General features: G+C 38.0%; 1 protein-coding gene across 1 annotated transcript in view; it reads left to right on the top strand.

The window, feature by feature from the left end:
• The window catches only part of LOC117415575 (insulin-degrading enzyme), a 52,611-nt gene that overhangs the window by 17,955 nt on the left and 21,673 nt on the right, over positions 1–12,983 (top strand). The window contains exons 12-14 of the mRNA XM_034026104.3: positions 8,034–8,136; positions 12,011–12,133; positions 12,353–12,435. Coding sequence (XP_033881995.1) covers positions 8,034–8,136; positions 12,011–12,133; positions 12,353–12,435 — 309 coding nt within the window. The remainder of the gene's footprint in view (positions 1–8,033; positions 8,137–12,010; positions 12,134–12,352; positions 12,436–12,983) is intronic.

Here is a 12,983-nt window from a genome sequence, read left to right on the forward strand (position 1 = left end):
CTGTGCTTGGCATTTACAAAGTAATAAAAAGCTACTTCTACGCTCGGGAGATCATGAAAGGTGAAGATTGTAACGGTTGGCTATCTGGGGTGCCAGGCAAATGCATAATCTGCTATATTTAATTGTCACCAACCCGCTACTAGGACATAGTAATTCACTTTTCTATATGTGACACCACTACACCCTATATATATGCCCAGGGAATAATAACTAGGTAATTGAAAAATAAAAAATAAACAGGACAGAGGAGGGAAAAACAGCTAGAGAAGAAGCACTGAGGAACCATACAATCCTCAAGCATTTATTGTGCTCTACAGGTAACAAGCAGACCTCTTGGTTACTGACTCAGTGCACTAACAAATGAAAATATACTGTAGTTAATTACATCAATTGACCAATCATACTATTAATTGGTTATACTGAGCACAACAAAGAAATATATTGCACAGCTGGTTATATTGCACTCAAATAAGTTATTGAAGCCAATAAGATATATACACTACCGGTCAAAAGTTTTAGAACACCTCCATTTTTCCAGTTTTTATTGAAATTTACGCAGTTTAATGTCTCAATGTACTCTGAAATTAAAGCATAGAACAAATAAACAATTGGAGATAAAAAAGAAATCATGGAATCGTTTTGTTTAACAAAATTTAATCTAAATTTTTGACTCATCAATGTAGCCACCTTTTGCAGATATAACAGCCGAACACACTCGTGGCATTCTTTCTACAATGGAAATCAAATATTGTTCATAAAGTTCTTCCCAACACTGTTGCAGAAGTTCCCACAAATGTGTTGCACTTGTATGTTGCTTTGCTTTCACCCTTCTGTCCAGTTCATTCCAAACCAGCTCGATGGGGTTTAAGTCTGGAGACTGTGCTGGCCATTCTATGATTTGAAGCCTACCGTCTTGTCCTTTTCTTCTAAGGTAGTTCTGACATAGCCTGGAGGTATGTTTTGGGTCATTATCTTGCTGTAGGATGAACCCCTGACCAACTAGGCGTATACCAGAGGGTATTGCATGGCGCTGCAAAATGCTGTGGTAGCAGTTTTGGTTCAGGGTGCCACTCTGTGCAAGTCGCCGACTCTGGATCCAGCAAAAGAGCCCCAGACCATCACGCTTCCTCCTCCATGTTTGACAGTTGGTGTCACACACCGAGGAACCATCCTTTTGCCTACTCGACGGCGTATAAAAACCCTGCGTGATGAACCGAAGATTTCAAATTTTGATTCATCGGTCCATAAGACCTTCCAGTTTTCAGTAGTCCACTGGCGGTGCTTCATGGCCCAGGCAAGCCTCTTTTTCTTATTTTGCCATCTTAGCAATGGCTTTCTTACTGCAACTCGACCTGTCAAACCTGCAGCTCAAAGTCTTCTCTTCACAGTTGAAACTGAGACTTGCTTACTTCAACCAGTGTTAAGCTGTGCTTGAAGCTGTTGTCCTGTGAGCCGCCTATCACGCAAGCTGTTGACTCTCAGAAACTTGTCTTCTGATTCTGTTGTGGCTTTGGGTCTGCCAGACCTCTTCCTGTCAGAGTTTCCTCCAGTTTCCAAGTGCCTTTTGATGGTGTAGGAAACTGTACTCACTGACACCTTGGCTTTCTTTGCAATTTCTGTAAAGGAAAGACCTACACTTTTAAGGGTTATAATGGTCTGTCTGTCTTCCTTTGTTAATTGCCTTTTTCTCGCCATTATGAGAGCAATATACTACTTCCTGCAGTACAATACTGTCCAAATAATGCTTAAGAGGGTGTAGTAACACAGTCTGTTCCAACACTGCTTTTATACAGACAGAGGGTTTGTAAGTAATCAACAAAAGTTGGGACACCTGTAGGAATTGTTAGCATCAACTTTCAAGGCTTAATTTACTTCCATTGCTGCAGAACAGCTGTAAGTTGTTAACCCATTACTTGTTCCCTGAAAAAGGCCTTGTTGTATAACTCTGAAATGCACATTATTTTTCAGTTTTTGGTAACCTAAACTTTTTTTTTTTTTAACCTCTTGCAGTTTACCGCTTACCTTTGTACCATTTCAGGTTATTCACTGGACTTGAACTGCTTAAATTTCAATAAAAACTGGAAAAATGGGGGTGTTCTAAAACTTTTGACCGGTAGTGTATATATATAGATATATATAGATAGATAGAGATAGATATAGATATACACATACATACACAATGGTCGAAATGGGCCGGTATACGACGGTATGCCATACCGGCACTTCTCAAAAAATACCAAACGCACTTTGACAAATTATATAATAATGCGTTGGAAAAAAAAAACGGTTCTAGATTGAGTTTGCAAGTGATAGATCAGTAAAAGAAATAAAGTAATGGATCGATTTGTTATTAAACATCCAAAATTAATGGAAGATACATGCAAGTTTCCTGCTTCTGTGGATGACGAAGGTCGTGTAAAAACAGGAACAGAATTAAAAACAAATGAACTTGGGCAATGTGAACCATCTTCGAGGGAGGGAACAACAAGCGATGACATAGCGACACTCATTCATGTAAGTGATTCTTGCAGTGGACATTTTCCTAGTTACTGGAAGAAGGAACAGTGGTTGGAGAAAATAAAAGAACATGAGTGGTTAGTAGTGGGAAAAGGCGACATTGAGCATGCAAATCTGTGGGTACATTGGGCCCTTTAAAATCACAAGGCCTAAAACTGTCTAGAGAGTGGATAGAGTGCAGAGTATCTTGCTTCGGTGACACAGACGAAAAGAAACATCAGTCTATAAGGAAAAAAATATTTGACCACAAAACCAGCATAGCGCACAAAAGAAGCTTGGAGATACGTGAGGCAGCTAAAAAGGAACAAATTGAAAAAGCAACTGCCCGTCAAGAGTCTGCATATCAGGAAAATACATGCTGTGTATTTTGCTCAGTATACACACTAGCGAAACTAAACACCGTTTACTGATTTGGCAGAGCTTCTAAATTTACAATCCGAAAACGGGTTAGATGTTGGACGTGTACTGCAGTCTGATCATTCTTGCCCCGACATCACGGATCACATCGCAAAATCTATGAGAAGAAAGTTAGTTGAATCGGTTATCAGCGAGGATCTGAAAATTGGCTTCATTATTGACGAATCAACTACAGTAAGCAAAAAAGCGTCCTTAGTCATTTGCATGAAAGTTGTTTTTTCAAAATCCGACAAGGCTAGTAGCATGTTTTTTGTCTTAGTCCAATTGGCTAATACTACTGCCAGTACAATCCTGGATACGGGCAGCAGTGTGGAGTAGTGGTTAGGGCTCTGGACTCTTGACCGGAGGGTTGTGGGTTCAAGCCCCAGTGGGGGACACTGCTGTTGTACCCTTGAGCAAGGTACTTTACCTAGATTGCTCCAGTAAAAACCCAACTGTATAAATGGGTAATTGTATGTAAAAATAATGTGATATCTGTATAATGTGAAATCTTGTAACAATTGTAAGTCGCCCTGGATAAGGGCGTCTGCTAAGAAATAAATAATAATAATAATAATAGATACATTTCTACAAGCTTTGTATGCCAATGGATTTATTTGAGAGTTTCTTTCACGGAATTTTGTTTCTTTTGCAACGGATGGAGCCTCTAATATGTTGGGTCGAAAATCGGGTGTAGCCACCCTATTGCAAGAAATGTTTCCTGACATCATAGTGTGGCACTGCAGTAACCACCGGCTCGAAATAGCAGTTGCAGGTGTCGTGGAAGAAGTAAGTGCAACAAATGAGATGAAATCATTCTTTGACAAACTGTACAGTTTGTACTCAGCTTCACCAAAAAACCAAGCAGAACTTCAAGAATGTGCCAGAGCACTGAGTATACGATTAAATGCTGTTGGACGCATACTAGGAACATGCTGGGTATCCTCTAGCGCTAGATCAGTACGTGCTGTATGGCAAAATTATGCAGCTTTAGTACAGCATTTTGAAAATGCGTCGAAAGACACAAGCTGAGATTCCAAACAACGAGTGACATAAAAGGGGCTCAAAGATCGTCTCAATGACACGTCATTTGTCTTGAACATGGGTTTACTTTTTGATGCATTAGTGGAATTAGAGGAGCTTTCTTTGGAGCTACAGAAGCGATCTACTACACTGATGCGTGCTCACAAGCTAATTGAAGAAAAGTGTCTGGTTTTTTAATCCATGTCGAAATGTCCTGGAGAACACTTTAATTTCTCAGCAAGCAGTTCGGAGTGGAGAGTTCAAAGGAGTAGCTTTACACAAAGGGAGAATGACAGACATTGACCACACTCGATTTTTCAACTGTCTTTCAATCAAAATGGAACAGCGAATGCTCACAACTCGCTCCTCACATCGCGCATTGGGTCAGTCCAAACAAGATGAAGATAAAACAAAGTATCAAGACCTCTTGAAACACATGGAAGTGTTTGCTAAATCTAAGTGGCCAAGCGATCCAGATATTTGTTTCAGAGACGAGTCAATCAAGCACCTTTGTGCTTTCTTTAGGATTTCTCAAGCCCAGGGAGCAGTAAGTGGATTTCGAGAATATGTCAGTGACATGTCAGATGAGGAAGACAAACTACCTGAGAGACTCAAACAGTTACTGAATGTGTTAAATACGCTAATAATATCCACTGCAGAATGTGAGCAGTCGTTCAGCGCAATGAACGACATTCTAACCAGTATCAGAAACTCGTTATCACCGGAAAATACATCCAAGTTGATTTTTTTAAAAACTGTTGGTCCCCCACTTAAATGTTTCAAACCGGAAAGCTATGTTCGATCTTGGCTGGGGAAAGTGCTGGCGTTATGCAGACGTCACCGCTTGTCGCTCAAAGCAGACTGAGAAAAACAAATCAACTGTCACGACAGGCAAGAAATCTGTCTGGGACCTGCTGGGGTGATTTAAGGTGAGCGCAATTTAACATCTTACTATGAACAAAATATTAACTAAAAAGTATTTCTAAGTGTACATTATTTTACACTTAAACTAAGTTAAAATATAAAATGAAAAACGTTATTCTTTCTCGGAGGTGAAACGGTTAACATGGGCTGCAGGACTACAGCAACAGGGTTTCATACCGGGACTTTAAATTTCCATTTCAACCACTGTGTGTGTATGTATGTATGTGTATATATATATATATATATATATATATGTATATATATATATATATATATGTATATATATATATATATATATGTATATGTATATATATATATATATATATATGTATATATATATATATATATATGTATATATATATATATATATATATGTATATATATATATATATATATATATATATATATATATATGCACACTTAATAAACTCGTTGCACATATTGCACATAAGTAGCTAATAAATATATTGCACATAATAAGTTTTAGTTAGTTAAATAGATAGCATATAATAGATGAGTTAACCATCAATTAAATAAACAAATAAATAACACAGTTATCTAATGATTTGTCTCAAACAGCCAATTTACATCACAAGCAACATTTCAATTTCAAAATTCCAAGTGATCAAATAATCATGATTTAGGAAAGACCATTCATTATGCTATATTGTTTATAATTTGTCCTTAACTGCCACTACTGCCACTATTCTGTGTGGTTAAAGAAAGGAGGCTGTGTAGTCCAGTGGTTTAAAAAAAAAAAAAGGGCTTGTAACCAGGAGGTTTGATAAAGGCGTCTGCTAAATAAACAAATAATAAATAAATAATAATATTCTTAACTTACAATATTCAATAAAAACTAGAGTCAATGGCCCACTTATGCTATACATATATATAAAAAAAAACTATATAACATAACTAACCAGTTACAATGGAAAACGATTTACAATTACATAACCTGTAAACCAACAAACAATATATTAATTGATGTTGCACAAGAGTTCCAGCACGTTTGTCCAAATAAGCAGGAGAAGTGAAAGAAAAGGAAGTAAAGTGCATCTGTGCATAAGAACAAATCGCAGTAGATTTCCTTTAGTTTAAGAGCACTTAGGCTAGTAGTACGCTCTCCTTTTTCACTGGTCAAATCAGCATGAAATAGTTTGAAGACAGTTCGGTGGCAATGCAATTGTCCGTGTCAGGAAAAAACTATAAAAATAAAAAATAAAAAAAAAGTTTATTTTCTCAAACCCGATGTAGATTTGGCAGCAGCACGTCTCCCCGGGTTCCACACACACTCCAGCCTCAGCCATCACCGCAACACTGCAACACAACTCACTTCAATAGTTCTTTATTTTTCTTTACTCTATTTTAAAACATCTGACAGCTATACTTGCACAACTAAACAAAACGCAGCTAAACTTGTCTTCAGTAGCGAGACGCCATATTTTCAAAACTTTTTTTTTCCTTTCTCCGTCTCTCTCTTGCTCAGCTCAACCACGCCTCTCAGCAACACACCTTCCAAGCATCACCTCCCCCTGTCATGCAACAATGCTAGCTTTATCCCCAGCCCCTGCAATCCCAATGTTATGTTAAGGAAACAAGTAATATATAGCCAGTCAAACCAACACGTACCTATCGTCACAAGATGAACGTTCCTTTCTTATTCTTTAATGTGGCTTCTACTCATTACCGCACTAAAGGATGGTTTTTTACAGTGACTCTAAGGTCATTTTACAATGTCTCAGCCATGCAAACTGGTCTGTATTTCTCTGTTCTTGTAATTTAGTCCTTTCCATGGCAACTACAGCAGAGCATGATAATGAGCATGGTTAATTGGAAAATACAGCTGGACCCCACTCGGCAGTAGGCAGTTCATTAAATGCAGTAACTGATATCCCCCTTAAGGGTATACATTGTCCAAAATGTGCACAATTTGTTAGTTTACAAAGTGCATAGCAAGTAATTGTTCTCCTTGATTCCTGACTAGTAGTAACCAGATTTTGTGTGCGTGTGTGTGTCTATAAACACACACACACAGGTCCCTGAGTGACTTCCCTTCTTGCAGTCAGGTTTGTGTCCTGGCTGCAAAGTCATCAGTCTTTGCTGGGGATTGCAGAGGGAGTGTTGCAGTGGCTCTGGCGCTCCCATCGGTTAGGGAGGCAAAACTGGAATGGGCTGTTTCTCCTCGCGCTGCAGTGGACCCTACTGGCCAGGCGCCTAGTGAGCACAGGCGAGCACAGGCGAACACCTGCAGGGCTGGCCTTTGTCCTCCAGAGGCCAGTAGCTCGCTGACATCTGCTCTCTGCTCTCGACTTCCTGGGTATAGAAGAGGAAGCTGGCATGTTCGTCGGATGAGAGGACACCCACTGAACCTTCAGTTCTCCTGAGCTGTGTGGGGAAAAGAATAATTGGACATTCTAAGTGTTGTACATCCTGATAAATTTAAGAAAAATGGGTATCTGGTGATTGGCAAAATGCAAATACCCGACAGTACATTACAAAGGGGCTGTGTATAAAAAAAGTTATATCTCTCCGTTACAAAAGTGAAGGTTTAGACTTAACCCTGATATTGGTCTCTCTGTGTCAGGAGCTAGAGCATTTTACAAGCAGTCCCTCCTATTATAGGCCATCATCAAAAAAATCATGATGTGAATATTTAATATCTGCTGCAGTCTCTGCGCTATGCAGATATTCATTTGTGCTTCAGATACCTGTTGCTGTAGCTGCTGTCTAATCTATATGATACAGGCTAGTGCCTGCAGTTTGTTAAATAAAATTGCTGTTTGCAAAAGGCTGAGCTCTGAGCAAAGCAGACTTCAATCCTTTTTTTTCATAGTCGTGTTAAATGGAAAGTAATGTAACTTGAAGCCTTTGGCTGTATAGTCAGAAAACGTGTTTAGTATTCCTAGCTGGAGATGTAGTGGAGGCAACCGTCCTTCAATACATGTCGCACACACATTTTTACAAGCATCTGGAGAACCACATCATTTTCTGTGAAATACTAACCAGGCCCATCCTTGATTAGTTGAGATCAAGCAGCAGACTCCTAACTCTCCTCTCCCTAATCTTGCTTTTGGCTCAAAGGCAATGTGGTGTCAATACAACACAGCATATGAAAGGTCTGCATTTAAACACCTTTCTGTTTTTTTTTTTTTTTTTTTTTTTTTTTTTTTTAGGGTGGCAGTAGTTTCTAAATCATTTGAAGGACAAACTGATAAGACAGAAGAATGGTACGGGACACAGTACAAGCAGGAAGCTCTTCCAGAAGAGACCATCAAGGTGAGATGTGCTTGGAATTGGAATTTGATTGCATCAGCCAGCAGAGAGAGAATGAAGTGCCCAATTCACTTAGTGAAGTTTTCATTCAGTGTGATTATCCAGTCCTTCCATCTGTCACCAGATTATTATGTGGAACAGTTTCTTGTAACCCAAGGCTTTGTGATTGAAATTCAGGTGCAGGCTTTCAGGAAGCGCATGTTGTTTTTAATTGCGTCATTGTAATTGAAGGATATGTTTAAAAATGCTATAATCTTATAATATGGATAAGTACTGTAATTGCATCTCAGCCCATACAAAAAAGTAATAATTAACACTAGAAGGACCAGAGATATACTCATACCTAGAAGCCCAGCAGCAGTCTTTCTGACGGCTGTATTCAAAACACTGTAAATAATATACCAAACGGAGAAACAGACGGATGTAATAGTTTTTTTTTCTTTATTGAGTATGTTACATAAACATCTGAAAAACCGAACCATATATATATACAGTGCCTTGCAAAAGTATTCAGACCCCTGCCCAATTCTCTCATATTACTGAATTACAAATGGTACATTGAAATTTCGTTCTGTTTGATATTTTATTTTAAAACACTGAAACTCAAAATCAATTATTGTAAGGTGACATTGGTTTTATGTTGGGAAATATTTAAGAAAAATAAAAAACTGAAATATCTTGCTTGCATAAGTATTCAACCCCCACACATTAATATTTGGTAGAGCCACCTTTCGCTGCAATAACAGCTTTACGTCTTTTGGGGTAAGTATGTACCAGCTTTGCACACAGTGTCAGAGTGATTTTGGACCATTCTTCTTGGCAGATATGCTCCAGGTTGTTCAGGTTGGTTGGACGACACTTGTGGACCGCAATTTTCAAATAGTGCCACAGATTCTCAATGGGATTGAGATCAGGACTTTGACTGGGCCACTGTAGGACATTCACCTTTTTGTTCTTGAGCCACTCCAATGTTGCTTTGGCCTTGTGCTTGGGATCATTGTCCTGCTGAAAGGTGAATTTCCTCCCAAGCTTCAGTTTTTTAGCAGACTGAAGCAGGTTCTCTTGCAGTATTTCCCTGTATTTTGCTCCATCCATTCTTCCTTCAATTTTAACAAGATGCCCAGTCCCTGCTGATGAGAGCATCCCCACAGCATGATGCTGCCACCACCATACTTCACTGTAGGGATGGTGTGTCTTGAGGCATGGGCAGTGTTAGGTTTGCGCCACACATAGCGCTTTGAGTTTTGGCCAAAAAGCTCCATCTTGTTCTCATCTGACCACAAAACCTTTTCCCATATCGCAGCTGGGTCACTCTCATGCTTTCTGGCAAACTCCAGATGTGCTTTCATATGGTACTTTTTGAGTAAAGGCTTCTTTCTTGCCACCCTCCCATACAGGCTAGTGTTATGCAGAGCTCTTGATATGGTTGACTGGTGCACCATTACTCCACTCCCAGCCACTGAACTCTGTAGCTCCTTCAGAGTGATTGTTGGCCTCTCTGTGGCTTCTCTCACAAGTCTCCTTCTTGTTTGAGCACTGAGTTTTGAGGGACGGCCTTTTCTTGGCAGTGTCTGGGTGGTGTGATGCAGCTTCCACTTTAGTGATTATTGATCCAACTGTGCTCACTGGGATATCCAAACACTTGGGTATTATTTTGTACCCTTTCCCTAATCTATGCATTTGTATTACTTTATCTCTAACTTCTGTAGAATGCTCTTTGGTCTTCATTTTCCTTCAGATTCACAGCCTGACCAATGATCCTTCAACAGTGGGATTTTTATCCAGAAAATGTGACTGCAACTTTAATGGTTCACAGGTGGAGGCCAGTGGTAAGGTAATTGTGTCCTCGTTAGGGCAATTTCTTTCATCGGTGTAAACTGGGAGCTTCCACAGCACAGGGGTTGAATATTTATGCAAGCAAGATAAGTTTTTTATTTTTCTTAAAAATATTTCCCAACATAAAACCAATGTCACCTTACAATAATTGATTTTGAGTTTCAGTGTTTTAAAATAAAATGTCAAACAGAACGAAATTTCAATGTACCATTTGTAATTCAGTAATATGAGAGAATTGGTCAGGGGTCTGAATACTTTACTTTTGGAAGGCACTGTACATATATATATATATATATATATATATATATATATATATATATATACACACATACATATGAACATTTATTTTACAAATCAAAACAAGAAAATGTAAGTAAATAAACATCTGAACAGACATCGATTTATAATACTGAAATGATAGCAATACATTTTTTACTTTTCAACAGCAATCGGTTTATTATCGGATGTGCAAAAGAAACTGAACAACGTAGATAAATAAACTTAGAAGAAAACATTTTACAGAAGCGCACAGCACAACAAGTTATAAAAAAAGTCTAATTTCTTTTTTCTTTTTTTTTTTTTTGACAAAATGGTATTCCTTTACCTTGAGTCTAAGGCTGTTCACAATCAGTACAGATAATGCGCTTCTCCACGCTGCCTTTCTGCACAGGGCACAGCTGCCCGAAGTTTTATTTTTATTGCACTTGCCAACCTGGCATTGGTGTCTCTTGCGGCTCTCAGCAGGGTTGCTGAGAGAATATTTAATACATACGGACAGAAAGGTACACAAACGCACAGCTCCATATGTGTTACGCGACTGGAGAAAATTACATTTTAAAACCAAAAACTGCCAAAATGACTGGCGCGGGGCTTCTAGTGTTAAGTGATATGGCGACACCTAACCAAATTCTGACTTTCCCAGCTATCTTTTAAACTGCTGGCTGTGGTTATTTATTTACAAAAAATGTCCCTTTTTTGAAATTCACATACAAGAAAACCAAGAAAAAAAACACAACAAAGAAAACTGACTTTGTTTTTTATTTTATTTGTGTGATGTTTTACTGTTTTAAAACTATAAACCTGTTCATTTTAATGTCATAGAATCCATAGATTATAAAAGATTATGTGAATTGTTTTCTGTTATAATTGCACCTCAGGGTTCATCTGAACCCCTGGATGCAATTATAACCTTGTAATTCACTGCAGGCTATCTCTTATTCTATATTTTAATTTTTTTTTTATTTGGTGATTCATCATATAATTTCATCAATGACTCCAGTGTACATATAATATAAATAGCACGGGTGGATTCTATAAGAAATACACCTTGAACTTGCTGTATTTATCCCATTAACGGTCGGCTGTGCATGCTGGCCTCACCCTGTGTCTGCTATAGCTTGTATATGGCCATTAGAGTCTGGCTGAAAGCAATGCCTTTTACATAATCACCTCAAGTAGCTTTCAACTGTGCAACTTGGCCTTTTTAAAGAGAATTCAAACCAAGGCTTCAAAATGCATGTAGAAAGTATTTTTCCTGAATAAAAGTTTTATGTGATTTATGATAATCAGGATTATGTTTTTAAAAAAGATCTCTCGGGAAATAGGACATTTTAATATAATAATTATCCATTCAATGACAATAAATAATTGTACCATATGCTAGTGAATGAAAAAATGTGGTCTGTATAAGATCTTTTGCATCTGTAAGATGTGTTGTATTCCCTCACCAGACCTGCGGTCAATTGAAATTTATAACTACAATTACATCACCATTGTTTGCTGAAATTACAATTATATTTTGTGCAATTACAGCTACTCTGCAGTAATTATACTAAAAGGTAACATCAACTACACACTATAACACGTTTAATTTATTCTAAATAGCCAAGCAATACATCACAAATACAGACTTCCAATGTTCAATTGCATTGATATTGTAATTGACACCCAGGTCTGCCCCTCATCCCAATTTAAATGTTGCCGAGGACCCCATTAAGTCAGCTATAATAAATTGTAACTTGTTTGTTTTGTTTTGATGTAGAAATGGCAAAATGCTGACATCAATGGAAAGTTTAAGCTCCCCATGAAGAATGAATTTATCCCTACGAACTTTGAAATTTATCCCCTGGAAAAGGATGCTCCTTCATCCCCTTCTCTTATAAAGGTACAGGACTTTGTTCACAGTATCTGTTCAATGCATGTGAAATGTGTTAGTGTAAAGAGTTTGCCTATTACCCAGGTCTTTACTTAAAAGTCCATGTTTAAAATGGCTGCTCTATAAGTGTTTCCTATAAATAAAATAGCCTGTATAACAAACCATTTGGGTGTACACTTTTTTTAATGTGTAACTGCAATTTTAATACACATTCACCTTTTATTACAGGACACTGCTATGAGCAAAGTGTGGTTTAAACAGGATGACAAATTCTTCCTGCCAAAAGCTTGCCTCAACTTTGAATTTTTCAGGTATGTACTCGGCACAAATTCTCGACGCTACCATTTTGTTGGAGCAAATGTGCTATTCCATATTTAGGAAGGCATATGTATTGTACAAGGACATGCATGTTCTTTTATCTTATGAAGCTCTCCTGTAACTGATAGATGTTGTAGAATCCTTATGCTTTATCAGTATCACTTTACTGATGGGACTAGGTAAGGGGGGGGCGGTATTTTCTTTGTCAGATGGGATTGTTCAATCGGTGATCTGATTTTAAAATTGATTGTATATTACATTGCACTTTTTTGTTATATAAAATGTTTAAATGGTGGTCTCAGTTGCCACGATTTTCTTGCTAGATTGTTTTACATGAATAGGTCACGCTTAAGCTGTCCTGTTTAAACCATGTTACTTGTTTTTACTGAACTTCTAAAAATCAAATTGTTAACTGCAAAATGCTATGTATAGGCCAAGTACTGTAAAGTCTATTTTAATTATCTTAACAGTAGCAGATCTGAACAGAAGCCTGTTTAACTCTGTATCAGTCTTGCTTGTGCACCCATGGGTGATTTGTTCA

Source organism: Acipenser ruthenus, chromosome 7, assembly GCF_902713425.1.
Source record: "Acipenser ruthenus chromosome 7, fAciRut3.2 maternal haplotype, whole genome shotgun sequence".
NCBI classification, from domain to species: Eukaryota; Metazoa; Chordata; class Actinopteri; order Acipenseriformes; family Acipenseridae; genus Acipenser; species Acipenser ruthenus.